We start from the raw sequence: 19,452 nt of genomic DNA, 5'->3' as shown, positions 1-19,452 counted from the left end.
TGCAACTACACTTAAAAACTAGAATGAGATTTTCATTCTGCAGCAGAGTGTGCACTGATATGAAACTTCCTGGCAGATTAAAACTGTGTGCCGGACCAAGACTCGAACTCGGGACCTTTGCCTTTCGTGGGCAAGTGCTCAATGGTAGAGCACTTGCCCGCAAAAGGCAAAGGTCCCGAGTTTGAGTCTCGGTCCGGCACACAGCTTTAATATGGCAGGAAGTTTCACTTAAAAACTAGTTTTATATTTTTTATTTTTGCAGCCTACAGTTCTTAAATAAAAATTAATCCGTGGAATAAAAGGAGTTGTTCAGCAGAAATAGTTTAGTTTTAGGTTAGATTTAAATCTCACTTTGCTAGCTATGTTATTGGGCAAATGACAAAAATTTTCGGTTACTGCATACTGAATTCCTTTCTGACCATTAACAGCTTTAATAATGGGTAAAAAAGGCAGTGACGTAGTGAAGTGGCACCCGGGTCACAAGACTTTATCAGGCCCCTTGCCCCCTCGGCACCTGGGATATGACATACACTTTATTGTGCCCCCCCCCCCCCCCCAGAAACACATATAGTAATGTAATATATAGAATATAATAATAAATCTAAAAACAAAGATGATGAAACTTACCAAACAAAAGTGCTGGCAAGTCGATAGACACACAAACAAACACAAACATACACACAAAATTCAAGCTTTCGCAACCCAAGGTTGCTTCATCAGGAAAGAGGGAAGGAGAGGGAAAGACAAAAGGATGTGGGTTTTAAGGGAGAGGGTAAGGAGTCATTCCAATCCCGGGAGCGGAAAGACTTACCTTAGGGGGAAAAAAGGAAAGGTATACACTCACGCACACACACACATATCCATCCGCACATCATATTTTCCAGAAAGTCTTGTATGTGTTGGAGACTGTGTGGTACCCTTCTGCAAGTGGCAGCTGGGGCATGATAGACTGCCTTGCACACTCTAACCCCCCTGCCCCCACCTATTGTGGCACAGAATAAAGATCATTTTTCCTCTAGTAGGTTTGGAGATCATTGATCTGCTCAAATTGCTATGAATTATTTTAGATGAATCTTATTAGCGAATTTATATATTATGATAATGTAGCTGAAATGCCTAACTGCTTGAAGGTGTACCTACATGTCAACCACAGGTGAACGCCACATATTCTTACACTTTGCTTTTGCACTGTCAGTACTTCTTTTCTTTCTGAGTGATGAGTTAACCTAGAAAACTATCCCATAAGACACTACTGAGTGGAAATGCGCAAAATATGTCACATTATTTTTTTTTTTTTTTTGTTTCGAAGTTTACCACATATATAAAGAGCAAAAGTAACTGAGTTTAACTGTTCAAGCAGCTCAAATACGCTTCCTCCAGTTTAAGTTTTCATCAATATATACATCCTAAAATTTGGAACATCTCCCCTGCTTACCGACTTAAGTTTCATTTGCTACATTAATTTTTGGTATGTCTGTCTGTTGAACAGAACTTAATATATTGTGTTTTCTCCAAATTTAAGGGATGTACATTTTCAGAGAACCCTTTATACTTTAAAAAATATCACTGGCAATCTCTCTCTCTCTCTCTCTCTCTCTAACTGGATTCGTTACAAAATTAGTGCTTTTTGCAAAAAGTACCAATGCTGCTTGATGAATCTTAATTGGAAAGTCATTTACATGAATTGAGGATAGAAGTGGACCCAAAATTGAACCCTGTGGGGCTCCCTTCATGGTTTCTCCCTAGTCACTAAAATTCTTTCTCCTACATTGCTGTTTGAATTATTCAGCGCAGCTTTGTGCAATCTACCTGTTAAATACAGTTCACACCAGTTGTGTGTAAAGCCATCAGTTCGATAAAACTTGTTTTCCTTAGAGTGTAATATTACCCACACAATCAAATGCCTTGAGAATGCCACAGAAGACACCAGCTGGCAATACTCAATTACTTAGGGCTTCTGATATTTTGTGATTGAATGCGTGAATATCATCCTCTATAGACCAATCCTTCCGGAATCCAAACTGTGATGTGCTAAGTAAATTGTTTCAACTTAAATGTGAGGCTTATCTTGAGTACACTAGTTTTTCAAATATTTTGGGAAAAGGTGTCAGTAGGAAAATTGGACAGTAATTATTGAAGTCTTTTGTATCACCTTTCTTATTAAGAGGTTTAACAATTGCGTATTTTAATGTGTGGAAAAATCAATGTCTGTGAAGCATTACATACATCACTAAGGACATTACGTGTTAAGTTAAAACAACTCCTGAATTCTGTTTGAAACTACATCAACATGATATGAGCTTTTGTTTTTGAGGACTTTTATAGTTCTATTAATCGAAGTGACAAATGTTGGTGTGTTAATAGTTGCTTGAAGTTTTGTGAAATATTATTTTTAAAATAGCTTTTTGCTTCTTCAACTGAATCATTTAATACTATTTTTGCTGTTACATTTAGAAAAAAATTCTTAAAAATACTTGCTACTTGTGAATTATCAGTTATAATGAGAACCGTCGAATGAGTATACATCAAAATAATGTCAGTTTTAAAAAAAACTTTTTTTTTTTAATTACCATTTTACCTGTTTCGAGAAGAGGACTTAGTGTGTGACTGTTTGCCTTTATGTGTGTCCATCACCCACCTACAGTTTGTTAATAGTAGAGACAGTCTTAAATTAAAATCTCATCCATTAGGATTTTGCTATGTTACAGTGATCCAGCAGCACAATTTGATTGTATTACGTCTTTGTAGTAATAGAATTATTATTATTATTATTATTATTATTATTATTATTATTATTATTATTATTGTAATAGTAGTAGTAGTAGTAGTAGTTACATTCTTTCTAGAAAGTAAAATTTGAAATCGTTGTAGTTAGTTCATAAAATCATTTTACAATAGTAACATGACTTACATGACATACACATACCTTTTTCGGTAATTATAAAATTTTTATGTTAACTGCTTCCTCCGTTGATTCTAGGTAGAAAAATGTCATACTAAATGAAAAGCATTATATTGGTTATGTTATACAGGATTAATTTATTGAGTTAACCACTTTTCAGCATACAAGGCCATAATCAGACTATATAACTACCGTAGCCAAAGAAGTTGCAATGTTTGTAAACAACACTGGAAAAGACTTTACTCATCTAGACTGTAGCATGGACGTATAGTACATGCCGCCCTTGACTGAGTGGTGGTAATGCAATTTAAAACGCAAAACGTTATACAGTAAATGAATACAGTATAAAGGCAGTGAGCAGGAAAAACACGAACACCATACTCAAAAACTGAGACTATATAACAGTTTACATAAAATAAACATACAAAATAAAATAAAGCAAAATTAGTACTTGACAAGTCTATTTCAAGCGGTGTTAAACATGGAAAGTGATGCAGAAACCAATTAAAAAGAATTAGCAGGTGTGACAACTGAGTATATGGAGTATACAGGCAATCACAACATAATAAAAATAAGTGAATACATAGAGGAAAAGTAGGAATATAAAGGAACAATGTGGAATGTGATGGAAAATGGAGGATTATGTGAAGTTCAGAAGAGGGGAAGTATTAAGTTGTATTTGGTAATTTAGGATTAAATCAGGAATGTGGGCATGAAAAAAGCATATTTACAGATTTTGAATCAAAGCTATTAACTAATATGAACCCAGTGCCTCCTAGAATGTATGGGCTTCCTAAACTACATAAGAAAGGTGTACCCATCGACCCAGTTGTACCATCATTCAGTGCTTCACCTTACAAACTGGCTAGGAAACTGGACACCTTAAATAAGAGCAAGTCTAAATTCAAATCAAAGCATGGTATTTCAAACTCAGTGGATCTTGTAAATAAAACACCTGTTTATCTCACACAGTGATAAATTTAGAGTCCTCTGATGTCTCTAGTTTCTTTTCCAACATAACAGTAGGGGAATATGTTGATATCCTGACGGAGTTGACATACAGGTCTGATGTCAACCCTGAGGAACTGAATGACTTGAGATGGGCCACTCAACATGCTTAGCACAAAATTATTTCCAGTTCCAAGGGACACTGTATAAACAGCTAGATGGGTATACAAGAGGGTTCATTCAGTTCACAATGGAGACTGGCAACAAAATCCATAAACCTTCCTGCATCTCACCATGACATCAATATGCAGACACATACTTTTAAAATATATGGAAAAAGTACAACTACAGACACAATAACACCTTCTTGGTCGCAACATCCAGTGACACACAAACATGAAGCTCTCCGCTAAATAATGGTGGTAATAATAATAATAATAACAATAATAGTACTTTATACAACATCGAATGATTCATTGCGTATGTACAAACACAGCTTACAGTTCTTGATGCATAACACAATAATACATTCTTCTGAATATATCATTGATTAACAAAATAATTATATTACAAATAAAATGGTTTGTTTAACAATATTTAATATTTTTTCAAAGCACTTCTTATTCTGCATGTAAGTATGATATTCTTGTAATGAGTAAAAGTAATTTTGTAACAGGAATTTCCTTAGCTGAAATTTAAGCTTCATTGTGGGAAGGGTCGTAACTGTAGTGGGCAGTTCACTGGCTAATTTTAAACCTGCATTGTGGACCCTTTTCATAGTGCTGTTCTGTGGGTGCTGATGTAATTTTTTTTATATCTGGTATTTTACTTATGCAAATCAGAACAAATGTTGGGCTGCAGTCTTTTAACAACTAATAAGGCTTTTAGGATGTACATGTTTACTATGGTTAGCAAACCAGTATTCGGAAACTAGCCATGGCATGAATCTTGTAGATCTTTTTTGAAGTATTAACTGCTTATTTAAATTTGTTTTGGTGGTTCCTCCGCAAATTTCTATTCCATAATTCAGGTGAGAGGAAAATAAAGCATGGTATGCAGTCTTTGGAACAACAGTGTCTTTACAGAACTTGCAAATCATATTAACTGCAAATATATTTGTAAATAACTTACATGCTAGAGTGTCAACATGTGTGTCCCATTTTAGATTGCTTTGAATTGTTAAGCCAAGGAATTTTACACTCACAAGGGGAGGCCGCCAATTGTGAAATTCAGATTCGATTCATACTGCGCATAATAAAAGCTCATGGCCAGAGGTGTAATGTGGCAAAGCACCAAGATGCACTTCTCAGCCGTTGACGAGAAAATCGACAGTTAAAAGAAACCGTTGCTGTGAAATACTCTCTACGATTAATAATTTTCTACAGCGTCGTGGCGCAGCGGTAAGCGCTCGGGTTCGTAATCCGAAGGTCACCGGATCGAATCTCGCGCCGTGCAGCCCTTTTTTTTTAGCATTTTTGTGTATATATATATATATATATATATATATATATATATATATATATATATATATATATAATTCCCGGAAATCAGTTGCAACAATTATGCATATAATAAGTTGTTGAAAGTCGTTTGTCGTGGAATAACTGGCGACTTCGAACATCATTATGTATTCCGCAAACAAAGTTGTATTTCACAAATGTTATTAATTGTCTTCATAATGTTAACTACATATAGTTAACGGAAGACGTAGAAACGGTATTGCGAAACGAATACATATAGCGTAAGTCAAACGTTCGAATTAGAATAGAGACCCCACGAACACAAATTTGCTGCGGCAGGTATGAAATATAAACTCCGTTACTCGCTCGTTACACTTGAAGGACAGATGTTGAATGGGCCGAAACGAGCCCGCATAACAGCGTAGTTGCCTGCTAACTTCGAAAGAAGGTAGATGCGGTCCCTAGCGCAACTTCTAACATCGTCGACAATCAGTGCGGACGGGAGAGCTTTGGTACACCCTGTCAAAAAAACGGAAAAATGGAGGCGGTACAATTGGAGAGCGATCCGCCTTCACCAACATGCATAAGCAATTCATTAATAGTGTGTGTGTGTGTGTGTGTGTGTGTGTGTGTGTGTGTGTGTGTGTGTGTGTGTGTGTGTGTGTGTGTGTGTGTGTGTGTATATATATATGAATTACAAAAAACTAATAATAAAAAAAAATTGCATGGCTCGAGATTCGATCCGGCGACCTTCGGATTACGAACCCGTGTGCTTACCACTGCGCCACGACGCTGTAGAAAATTATTAATCGTAGAGAGTATTTCACAGCAACGGTTTCTTTTAACTGTCGATTTTCTCGACAACGGCTGAGAAGTGCATCTTGGTGCTTTGTCACATTACACCTCTGGCCATGAGCTTTTATTATGCGCAGTATGAATCGAATCTGAATTTCACAATTGGCGGCCTCCCCTTGTCAGTTTTTATTTTACTAATTCATTATGTATGTATAGTTTAATTTTATCATTATAACTACTGTTGTTGACCTCCATGGGACATGTTTTACTGGTGTTTACATTTAAGTGGCTTTTGTTAAAATACTGAACAATTTCATTTGTCACATCATTACAATGGGTCCCTAGTTTGTTAAATGATTCCTTTTTACATACAATGGACACGTCATTCGCATACAGAAATACTTTGTAACTTTGAAGGCAATATTTTATGCCATTTACATAAATCAAAAAACAGAAGAGGACCCAATACAGGCCTGGGGAACTCCATATTTTATGTTAGTGATTTTGGATTTATGAACACCAATTCGAGTTTTAAGCAGTACAAACTGTTTTTGGTTACTTACGTAAGACTTTATAAGGTCACGAACAGTGCGTCTAATGCTAATTTCCATAGCTCACCTACATAATAGGATAGTAGCATTCACACACTCAAAAGGTTCCTCATGGACGTTATATATAAGTACAACATGTTGCTTGTTCTCAATGCCACTTATTACCTCTTCAGTCAACTGAGCAGATGCTGTGCTAGTTGATTTACATTTTAAGAATCCATTTTGTTTTCCAAACATTAGGTTGTGCTTGTTGAGAAAGTTTATAATTCTTTTATATGTGACTTTCTCAATAGTCACTATGGACTTTCCTTTTGTGTTTTCATGTAGGAAGGTGGTTGTGTACATAATTCAAACTATTTTGTCATTGCCACTCTGCCTCATCAGGGGCCTTGCAATCACAGCTTGTGAACAAATGCAGTACACCAGAGCTGAATTCTTGTGACTATACAGTTGTATCAAAGTACTTAAGGAACTGGCATATTTCCTCAAAATATAAGTGTTATTAGAGATAAAGTTAGGGAACTGCTTGCTGATATTGACTTGGACATTATGTGTACATCAGAGCACCACTGAAACAGTGACTCAGAGGCTTTCTGTGCCAAGATACAGATCAGCTGGCTGTTTCTCGGGGAGCTCTTTGAATAGTGGGGGAGTTGCCGTGTATGTGAAAATTGATAACCCATTTGAATCTCTTGATGTGCTAAAGCACTGCACTGAACAGGTCATTGAGTGCTGTGCAGGAGCAATTGAATTTTCACTTTTCTCTTCAAGCTAGAAGCCAGAGAAAGTTATTCATTCAAAATTTAGTTGTATGTGGTGACTTAATTTTATAAGTGATTGTACAAGGATATTGGAAGATCTCTAAATTCATATCATCTGATGTAGACTGTATTATCTCTAACCAGAGTGTAAGGGAACAGTATGATAAATAATAATAATAAAAAAAAGTTCCTTCATTCTTCATTATTAGACAGTGGATTCAATTACTAAAGGGGTTAATGGCCTTTCAGACTATGATGCACAAGTTTAATACTAAAAGGAATTTGTGTGTGTTCATGTACACATGCATGTGCACAATATAATACTTCCTTAACACACTTTCATGCTCTTTCAAAGTTGATTTCCATTAGAGCATTTTAAACAGGGCACTAGTACTAACAGGCAACCTGCATGGCTGTTTAATGGAACAGGGATAGCATACGGAAAGAAGTGTAATTACATCAAAACATTAGAAACAGCAACAATTGAACTACAGTAGCCCATTATAAATGCTGCTGTGAAGTGCTTAAAATGTTATTAGGACGGTAAAAACCATGTGATATGCAAACAGAACAGCTAGTTCTCAGGATAAAAATAAAGCAGTACGGTCAGTCATGAAGGAAGTGGCAGGCCCACAGAACATGGTCAAAGGTATATTAAGTCAATACATCATAATAAACATGTTATTACTGATAAGTCAGATATATATCCAGTATTAACAGTCACAGTCTGAATACAGCAAGAGAATTAAGTAAAAGCTTATTTTCTGTAGAAAATCATATAACTCCTGGAAAATGGCTTACCAACACTGCTATCTGGAATACACTTTCGCGATAGTGACAGGAAGGAGGCTGTGTCAGTAATTAATCACTAAATACTAAGGACAGTCATGGATATGATGGGGTATCTAGCAGGATACTGAAGCACTGTGCTGTGTATGTTAGCCACATTTGTAATTTTTCCTTTAGGAATGGTCAGTTTCCAAAAGGATTAAAGTACTCAATAGTAAAACAGCTTAATAAAAAAATTAAAGAAAATAGAGAATGGCCAAAGATTTTGTGAAACCACTTGTGTGTAAGTAAGAAATAAAACAGATTAGAGAAACATTTGATATGTCTTTGAATTATGCTTGAAATCGTGTACATTTTTAATTGATAAATGTGAATAAGCAAGTTTAGTTTTAGAAGGGATTAACAACTGAAAATGTTATATTCTCTTTTTTCTGTGTGGTACTGGACTGATCAAACCAGAAGTTATGAACATTAAGTGCCTTCTTTGATTTAACTAAGGTGTTTTAGTCTGTTGATGGCAAAATACTGGGTGTTTCAAAATGAATATCAGGGTTTTAAGGCTTTGTAGCATTTATTACATTTCACTTACAGTTATAAATAACACATCAAATGAATCACATTTGTCATACAGCACACAGTTGATGGTGAATTCTTCCCGAACCTTGATAACTGTATCTGGAGAAATTGTTGCAACAACTGCTTCAACCCCTTCTCTTAGGTTGCTGGTAGCAGAGCCACATACACATGATCCTTTACGAATCTCCAAAGGTAAACATTGCAGGGCGTTAGAGTGGGTGAATGTGGAGCCCAAGCAAAACATGCCCTATTTAGCCACTTGTGGCCAACCTAGCAGTCGGGTGCAATATCGTTTAACCAATTACATACTGAATTATGCCAGTGAGGTGGCACACCATCTTGCTGCCAAATGAATTTCTGTGGTTCAGCTTTTTCCAGTCGAGGAAAAGGCCACATTTCTAGCACATCAAGATAAGAAACACTAGTTATAGTTGCTTCACCAAAAAGGAAAGGCCTATATATTCTCCACCAGCTATGGCACAAAAACATTCAGTTTAGGGGAATCTCATTGCAACTGTACCATCTCATGGGGATTTGCTAACCTCCAGATGTGCACATTATGTATGTTCACATTTCCATGTAGGTGAAACATTGATTCACCATTGAAGATGGCACAATCCAGAAAATCATTCTCATGCAGTTACATTCTGTTTGCAAAGTTGGTATGTAAATCATTGTCTGAAGGCTGTAGAGCTTGTAACAACTGCAAATGATAAGGACATAGTTGTAAATGTCTGCTTAAAAGTCTTCACACATACGTCACTGGAATTGCTAATTCAGAATTAACCTTCCGAAGTGATTTCTGGGAGCTATGCATGAAAGACTCTCTCCCCTTCAAAAAGTTCTTCACTGTTGTTCACAGGTATACAGATGAAACTGTTTGAGTTGTTCTTTTGTTTCATGTATTATTTATAACTGTAAGTTGAATGTAGTAAATGCTACAAAGCCTTAAAACCCTAATACTCATTTTGAAACAACTGGTATTACTGCAGAGGTTAAACTGTTATAGAAAATGAGGAAGTAGCTGACAACTGGTTCCTCACATACTTAAAGAACAGAAGGAAAAGGTCATTCTCTACAATAACAAGAATGGCTGTGAGTTGGTGTCTGGATGGGACACGGTGAAGTAGAGCGTCCCTCAGAGGTCAGTGATGGAACCACGATTGTGTCTTATGTAATAGATGATATATCTTCTAATACGACAGGTTATTCTAAAATACTTCTGTTCACTGATGATACTAGCTTGATACTGAAGGATGTTGAGTGCAACATAGGCAATCTGTCAAATAGTGCAACTGAAGATAAAAGTCCATGGCTGGAAGAAAATAAATTGATAATAAATCACAGTAAAACTCAGTTTTCTCAGTTAAAACTGAGATTTTGACAGCACAGAATGGGTATATGTTTAATGAGTCTGAACAATTCAAATTCCTAAGTGTTCAGATAGATGGTAAGCTGTCATTGATAGACTATGTCCAGGATCTTGTGAAAAAACTCAGTACACTTCTTTTAAATATTGGTTGTTAAGACATGTAGAGAATAAAGGGATTAGCTGTCACTGGGAACTGATTTATAACAACAGAGCATGTTGAAAATTATAGCCAGACCAGGATTCAAACCCAAGTCTCCTGCTTACTAAGCTGATGTGCTGACCACTATGCCATCCAGACACAGAGGTCATCACAACTGCACAGACTACCCTAGCACACCTCCCATCACACCAAAATTCTCAACTTGTACCACACACTACTGATGTAGTGGCCCTCTCATTATCTTCATTTCTTGCAGCATGTCACAAATTCCCTTAAGAGTTTGAGCTTGGTGTGCATCTGCACTGAAGGGATCATTGGCCGTCGTCATAAATGGTGTGTGTTTTTTTGAGATGTATGAAAGAACAGACACCACATATATAATGTCATTTATTGTTAACAACATGAGATTATTTCTAAGAGCTAACAGCTTTCATTCAGTTAATGCTAGGAAGAAATCCAACCTGCATTTGGATTGAATTTCTGTACTCTTGTGCAGAAAGGTGTACTGTATTCTGCTGCATCCATTTTCAATAAGCTACCACTAGAATTAAAATATCCTAGCAGTAATCATCACATTTTTTTAGGCTAAGTTGAAGAACTTCCTCATGGCTATTCCGTCAGTGTGTTCCTGGAAAAAATTTAAGAACATTTCTCTGATACGGTGTTGATTATGCTAATATGAACTTGGCAGCTTGCCATTTGTATAGGATTCATGTTAAATTTGCTTTATTTCTTACTAGCAAACACAGCTATGCTTTGTAATTGATAAATATGTATGGTAATTGTACATCCTAATCTCCTCCTCCTTCTCTTCTTCTTTCTCTTTCTGCCCCCCCCCCCCCCCCCCAATCCGTTTTTTCTCCTCCTCCTCCTCCTCCTCTCTCTGACCTTGAGCTTTGTTTATTGTTATTAGCAACAGATCCTTGACTGGGAATTGCAGTCATTTAAAATACATATGTAAATTGTATATGGGGTATGATAGACCTCTCTTGCTGCTGCATCTGTGAGGATAGTAGTTTCACTGACATTATTCCATACTTTTAATTTGTGAAATGGCAGGATTACAAAATTTTTGGATGATTCAGATTCAGTAGTAAAAGTGTAATCATATGCAAATAAGCCATAAATATAACTTCCTGTTTTCTATTAAAACCAACTCTGAGGAATAAAGCAAAATAGCATATGACTGAGTACACTGCTTTTGTTTAACATTATGTATAAGGAGAAAAAATGTGTATTGGAGAAACAATTTGACTAATGATAAAATGCTCAGCTGTTGTGGTTAACTCTGACTGCCGGAAAGAAAATGAAGCTGCACGCTTTTCATAGCAGGGCATAGCACAACACTGTTTAAAAGCATATACAGCCTATGTACTTTGGTCGTGAACTTTTCGAGATTTTTGCTAACCAAACCCCCCCCCCCCCCCCTCCTTCCCCTGTGTGTGTTAGAGTCAGATTATTCTGTGAAAGTTTGAAGTCCATCTAGCAAGAACATCTTTAGATTTTTGTAATAATGTCAAACATAGAATGAAATTTTCACTCTACAGCGGAGTGTGCGCTGATATGAAACTTCCTGGCAGATTAAAACTGTGTGCCGGACCGAGACTCGAACTCGGGACCTTTGCCTTTCGCGGGCAAGCGCTCTACCAACTGAGCTACCCAAGCACGACTCTCGCCCCGTCCTCACAGCTTTACTTCTGCCAGTACCTCGTCTCATACCTTCCAAACTTTACAGAAGCTCTCCTGCGAACCTTGCAGAACTAGCACTCCTGAAAAAAAGGATATTGTGGAGACATGGCCATAGAGCACTTGCCGGAGAAAGGCAAAGGTCCCGAGTTTGAGTCTTGGTCCGGCACACGGTTTTAATCTGTCAGGAAGTTTCAATGTCAAACATTTTTATAATTATAGTAGTATAGATATAGATTAGCTTTTCTAATGTAATTACATGAACTGACTTCGTCCATAACCATGGAGACTGGCTCCTCAGTTTGTTCCTAAGGAAGTGGATGTGTAAATAAATAGATTGGCTCCTTTTTTGGTCCTACTAAACTCTAGATATGTAAATAAAAAATTGCCCCCACTGATAACCAAAGTCTTTTTCAGTGCATTGTGATCTTCAGCTATATGCATTCATCGTATGTCACCATTCGTTAGGTTGCAGCCATGGTATTTCCTTCTCTCTCTCTCTTCTAATCCAGCAAAGAACATGCCTCTGCTAATAATTTGCAATAAGCAGCTCTCCATCATTCACTGAGCAATACTCACTTTTGAATAGTTTCCGCAGTTCATGTCCATACCTCACTGCCGTAAGTCAAAACTGGTAATCCAAACTGGTTATACACTTTCCTTTTCACACACATGGGTAGCTTAGCTTTGAAACCACCATTGTTTGTTTCTTGTACTGCACATACAGGCGAACGTGTGCAAATGTCATAAATACAACAACTCAAACTGATTCTGTGATTTAGTTACGGATTTTTACAATTTTCTTTTCAGTATGTGTTGGTTTAGTTCACTTTGAACCCTGTTTTCCAACTTGGTCCATTAAGATCGTCTGCAATAGAAGAAAACAGTAAAATATTATTAGATAAATTAAGATGATTTAGATGTGTTCCATTAACATGCATTCTTTCAGTTTTCTCACTTTAAGGATGGAAATAGTCCTGTAGGGATGTAGATAATAGTTTTTGTTTTATGGAACCTAAAACTGGTGCAGTGAAAGGGAGAGAATTGAATAGGGTCCTGTGACTGAAGGACTTCAGATATGCAGATCTGAAGGATCTTTGTACTATTGTGGCTACCTTTAATGTCAACAGTAACTTAATTCTAGAACTTCTGTTACTCTTTATGCCCCTCATAAGTTTTTTACATGCTGTGGTGCAAGTAGTAGTTTCCAAAATACTATTATTACAGGTGGAACGAGAATGTGAAGGTCTTCAGTATCAGGTGGAAGTACGCAACATAACACAACGAATTGGTAGCTTGACAGAGAAACTTGACGCAGCTGGCCCTCTAGGAGAACCCCGGGAGAATGCTTTCCTAGCTTGTGACTTCTCACACAATGACAGCTTGAAGACTATGGAATCTGCTCTGGTCACTCTTGGTCGTGTTCGAACATCGACAACATTCCCAAGCCTGTGTACAGTAAGTATATTTCTTATGACAAAATAATGTCTATCCTTCCCCAGCAACTCTGTTACTGTTACTGTGGATCTATGTGCATTGTCACTGTATACGATGGAAGAGTGTGCAAACTTCCATTCTTTTCCCCTGTGGTACCATTTCGATAAACAATTTCTCATTCTCATGCTTTTTACATTGTATCCTAAGTAATTTAACGAGACAAAAAAGAATGGACCCATAAACGATCAGATATTGTCATGCTTTTGGTTAGAAATTCCACCTTTTCTTACTCTCTCATACTCCCAGATACATGATAAACTTCCATCGGTTTCCTTCATCTGGCTGTTGTATTCTACTTGAACTTGGTTTGAGATGCACAACACTTTGACAATTAGCATCTTTTATTGCATTAACTAATGATGCAATGGTGGTGAAATCTGCAGCAATTTGTGGAAGGGTTGCACTTCTGTCACATTGAACAATTCTCTTCAGTCATTGTTGATTCCATTATTGCAGGATCTTTTTTGGGAAAATCCCCATTTCATCGCTACCTCAGAGATGCTGTATGCCATTGCTTGTGCACCGACTATAACACTACATTCAAACTCACTTAAGCTCTGATAACCTGCCATTGCAGCAGCAGCAACCAATCTAACAACTGCACCGGACACTTGTCTTATAAAGACGTTGCCAACTGCAGAGCTGTATTCTGCCTGTTAATATATCTCTATATTTGAATATGCATTTCTACACTAGTTTCTTTGGCACTTCAGTGTATATATAGCTATTATAAGAGAAGGGAACAATCCCCCTCTATCTAAATTACTCATTTCGCATCAGAAGGACGATCTTTTTAAAGGAAGCAAATTTTCATTATGTACAGTGCTGAAAGACATAGGCTTCAGCTATGCAGTGTTTAATGAATGCAAAATATTAATGAAAAGGACACATGCAGATCTCTGTGCAGGATCATAGGTGTGAGATCTGAAAATATTGTGTGGATAGGTGAAATGTGGGTTAATGTCAGCCATTCGTTACGTGGAGGCTGGAGTGATGGAATGCCTGAGAGGACCATTGCAGTGCCTGTTGGAAAAGGAGGGTGAATAGTTGTTTTACATACAGGTACATCAGATGGTTGTGTGCCAAAATCCTTGTTAATGTTTCACTCATAAGTGATCATTATGGACATTGCCCCTTATCATTCTGTTGTTCATGATAAGGCACCAACTTTGGGGAAAAAAATTATATTATTCAGGGGCTGAAACAGTAAAAAGTGGATGTCAGAGAATATTTGAAGAAGGCAGAATTGCTCAAAATTGTGACACAAAAGAAACCACAGTTTCCAACATGCATAGTTGACAAGATCACTAAAATTGCATGGGCATGAAACCATTTGGATTCTTCCATATGAGTGTCGCTTCATTGCCATTGAAGGCCTATGAGCACAAATGAAAAATTACATTATTGCTGCAAACAAGCTGAAAATCTTGTAGCAGCTGTCAGTCAAGATGCAAGTTTCACATGAATGAAAACTGTGATCAGCATTGCAAGTATCATTAGAGAGGTAGCAAAAAATAAAGGTGTTATGGAAGAATGCATTGAAAATTTAATTATATATCTTGGAGTGAGCAGTGATAGGTTGAGCAATGCTAAAGAATAATATTTTAAATTAAATTCTGACAGTGACGCGAGTGGTGTTTTCCCATTAGCATAGATAAAACACACACAGGAATTTAAGAATGGAGCATGCTACTGATCTCTCATAGTGAGTACCTTCTTCAGATCATCACTGTTAACTTGTTGATAAAATATTGTAAATCATTGTAGAGCTGCATAATAAAGCTAATATTTAATGACAGAAACAAAAATCTGCAAATGGTCATTGATCTGCAAAAATAGTTTTTAACAAATAACGTTATGATACATTAACATATTAGATAGTAAATAGCTCTTTTTTTAGTTTTTTGAGATTACAAGCAACAACTGTAAATAAATTCACGCATACATATATGACCTACATGTTGTCAAAGTTTTTGCTTCTACTGCCAAAGAACACATGTAGTAGCAACCAGGTGTGAAATGCCGTAAGCCACATTCAGCAACATTGCCATTTGTCCACCTCAATTGTCAGTACCAATCACACTTTTTATGAACTATAGGGAGTCAACCTTGAAGTCCATGTGATATTAAGGTCCACTGCTAGTTGCATTTTCTGTAATCTAGACTCTTATCACATTTTACGTATAAATGCAGGAATCCTGTACTCACCGTTATTGAAAGTACCGTTTTATTACAATGTACTCTTTCTGTGGATCAGTATCAACCAGTTGCTCCATGAAGAATGACCTATGCTTATGTCATGATGCTGTCTGGCAAATACTGCCTGTAATATTTAATAATTCCAAGTACACTTTAAGATCTGATTGAATGTTTCAATACTTCATTTCACACAAATGGCAACTTTATGATACAAGGCTGTCAGGTGCATTTGTTAGCAGTTAGAATTCTGCTGCCACATTTACCTCACCTGTTTCACCATATTGCATAAAGTACACAGTTTGATGTATTCTCTACACACACTTCGTAGAATTGTAAGTAGTTGGACAAACTTGAATCATTTCCTGCAATAGTCCACTTCTTGTGTAGTTAAGACATAATGTAACAAATCAAAAAAAAGAATAATCATTTACTGGAACTCTCAAATAACAGAAAGATAGCCAGCATATTGAATACCAGTAATGATACTTCCTCAATGTGAACACTGATAAGAGTGTCACGAAAATTAAGTTAATTTCTCATACTTAGGTATGGGAATTTGGTTATAACTAAGAGTGCTTGCAGTGTAGAAAATTACCTGAAATATCAGTCCTATGACATAAAAGTAAAGATAATATGTTAATATTTTTGAATTGGTACAGGTGAATCTCGAAGGCCCAGCTGTGACCCAGTTGAGTTCATCGGCTGTTCTCCGAACAGTTGACTACCGTGGGGACCCTCGCACATCTGGTGGTGACCCAGTGAAAGCAGAAGTGGCCCGAGTAGACAGCAGTGCAGATATGCCTCCAGCTGAACTAGAGGATCGTGATGATGGTACCTACCGTATACACTTCAGACCTCCAGCACCTGGACGCTACATGTTACGTGTGTCTGTATTTGAACGCCCTGTCAAAGACTGTCCATTATTCTTCGATGTGACAGAGCACAACAATCCCATATCTGTCTATGGAATCAGAGGTTCTGGCAAAGATGAATTCTTGCAGCCAGTTGCCATCGCTGTGGATGACTCAGGAAATGTGTATGTTGTGGATACTGGTAATTCTCGAATCAAAGTGCTGACGCAAGACCTGGAATTTGTAAGACACATTGAAAATGAGGGACTTGTGGGACGCAGTTGTACAGGAATTGCGGTATCTGACAGTGGACTTGTGGTGGTTAACTGGAGGACTAAGACAGTGACAGAAATGTCAACTGATGGCCAAACTCTTTCAAAGTTTTCTCATAATGCGTTCCAAGAACCTATTGATGTAGCTGTGGACAGAACATATGGTCACATTTTAGTGGCTGACAATGGAATCAGTTGTGTTTTTGTGTTTGACTCTGAAGGAAAGCTTCTTTTCCAGGTAAATATAATTTTCTGTTTGCTTTTTATACTTACAAAGTAAGTTTTCCACATTACGGACTCAGCTGTAAGCAGCAGAATTCCTGTTTGCAGTCCCAAGGAGTGTGTGTGTGAAAGAGAGAGAGAGAGAGAGAGAGAGAGAGAGAGAGAAATTTTAAGATGTGTATTTCTGCCCTTTGTTGTTTTGTGTTGATAACACCAAGTTTTGTCATCCTTATTGATTTTTCCAGAAAACATCTACAAGTCGCAGCAGCCATCCTTGTCTTTTCTCTTCAGGAATCAATGGGTTTGGGAAAAACTGTGCACACACTTTTCTCTTTTACAGTACATTCTAGAGAGAGTATTGAAAACTTAATTTAAAAATATTGTTCCATTGGGATTTGTACCATTAACATCAACACACTGTGGGCGCATGCCCACTGCTTAACAGTGTCTGGTCAAATACACACCAGTTGTTTACATTGTCAGTTCAAGCTGCCACTGTAGTTATGCCACAAATGTCACTTATCTGCCAGAAAGGAAATAAATCTTCGAACTTTTTCAAGGGACAGTGTATTCCCTCATCGGATTTGTGGTAATAACAAAAATCATTCCAAATTATCTGGAGCATTCATTCAATAACCACTATGCAGAAAAACTATTTGCACTTGAATATCACTTCCGTTAACTGCTGTGTAGAAAGATGTGCACTATTCTGCTGTTTCTGTTTCCTAGAAAATTCCCTAAGATCTGAAAACTTTGGCTAGAAATCTCTGTATTTTCAAATATTAATTGAAGGGCTTTCTTATGGCACTATAAAATAGTTCCTTGCCGTTGTTTAGAACCTGTTACTGTGTGCGCCACTCATTTATCAACCTTATTATAACTCCTCTCTTTATTTTTATCAGAATCTTCCAATAATGTAGTGACTTTTTATTCGACTAAGTAGATTTGGCTCGTATGGTTCCACAGAACAGGAGAAAAATAAATAAATTAATGGAAAAGAGAACATAATTTAACTACACATATACATACTGCGTAGAGACAGTAGGAAATATGTAATAATTGAAATGTTTTAGAGTTTAAAGTATACCAAAGAATGGTATGAGAAAAATTATCTGAAAAAGGAAACATTTCATTTTTGCTCCCTCTAAAATCTGTCAGCTGAATGACTTCATGAAAGTCACTTAACTTTTGTGTGTGATTACCCGAGATAAAGGGAAAGATCTCAGTGAAAACATACACTGCTGTTTCACAGGGCATGTGTGACATATTCATTCCTGAGCAATTTACACATATGTCCTGTTATTATACTTATAGCTTTCTACTGCTTACATTATCTGAGCTGTGATTGTTGGACTTTTTATGTTATAGGAGGTTTGTGTTCAATTGTCTGAAAGCACAATCAATTCCTCTTACGTGTTGAATGTGGATTGCATGGTAGCTACTCACTGCTAGTTTTACCCCACCAATTTCCAGCCCTTATTTGGTAGAAATAAGAAAAAGAGACTTTACACAGAAAGTGCATTTAAATTGTATATTTTTAAAAGGGCATCAGTGCATAATTAGTTTATTGATTTTGCTGTTGTTTCGGATACCACATTTATAACTGCACAGACTGACATTAAAGGGGTGTCAACCATTAAGTTAGTATGTTTTCTATAGATTTATGATTATTTGGAATACATGGAGTGCTTCCAAGAGTATACTACAATAATACATCAAACTTCATCTATTCTCACACCCAAACCTCCAGGGGTCAGACATTCATATCTGCAGTAAACATTGTATGTTGATAGAGTATCAACCCAATGTCTGATTTAGTTCGTACTATGTGCTGCCGTCTTGCATTAATTAAAAGTAACGACAGAACTATAGAGCACAGCAAAAGCATATTTATGAATAGTTTTTGCGTGTAGGGAGAATATTTTACTGACTTGTAAAGACTTTTCAGAGTTTGTGGAAATTTTCTTTTGGCAGTGCTTCCGCTTTGTTTATTTGAAAGTACTAAATCTATAGACTACATTTTATTATGACTACTAATACTTCAGTAAGTGTGATGCAACGGTTTCTTTATTCTACTGTACCAATGTTTACATGTATTCTGTGAAACTACAAATGCACTAGCTGCTTCATCTTGAGTAGTGTCTGTTCTGTCACATGTGTCCGACAGATCACTACACCTATCTATACAAATGTACTCTACAGGTTTTCTATTTTCAACTAACAAAGCGAAAGCACTGTGAAACGAACATTTCTACAAACTCCGAAAAGTCTTTTTACATGTTGGAAAAAAATTCTCCCATATAAAAGTTTCACAATTGTAAGCAGAAGGATTTGAACATGAGACCCTTGGTACTCCGATTTAACGCTCTACCAACTCACCCACGGATACCAAGAACACAAATTATTCATTG

At 36.8% G+C, this 19,452-nt stretch overlaps 1 protein-coding gene and 1 non-coding gene across 6 annotated transcripts in view; one reads left to right on the top strand and one right to left on the bottom strand.

Moving 5' to 3' along the window:
* Positions 1 to 19,452, top strand: part of LOC126475060 (tripartite motif-containing protein 2-like) — a 454,750-nt gene that overhangs the window by 416,777 nt on the left and 18,521 nt on the right. For all 5 annotated transcript variants that reach the window (XM_050102612.1, XM_050102615.1, XM_050102611.1 and 2 more), the window contains exons 6-7: positions 13,228 to 13,458; positions 16,356 to 17,057. In XM_050102612.1, the coding sequence (XP_049958569.1) occupies positions 13,228 to 13,458; positions 16,356 to 17,057 (933 nt within the window). The remainder of the gene's footprint in view (positions 1 to 13,227; positions 13,459 to 16,355; positions 17,058 to 19,452) is intronic.
* Trnas-cga (transfer RNA serine (anticodon CGA)) lies at positions 11,906 to 11,980 on the bottom strand. Its single transcript has one exon. It is a non-coding gene; the product is annotated as a tRNA-Ser (tRNA).

This window comes from Schistocerca serialis, chromosome 4, assembly GCF_023864345.2.
Source record: "Schistocerca serialis cubense isolate TAMUIC-IGC-003099 chromosome 4, iqSchSeri2.2, whole genome shotgun sequence".
Lineage (NCBI taxonomy): Eukaryota > Metazoa > Arthropoda > Insecta > Orthoptera > Acrididae > Schistocerca > Schistocerca serialis.
This window is presented reverse-complemented; position numbering and strand designations above follow the sequence as displayed.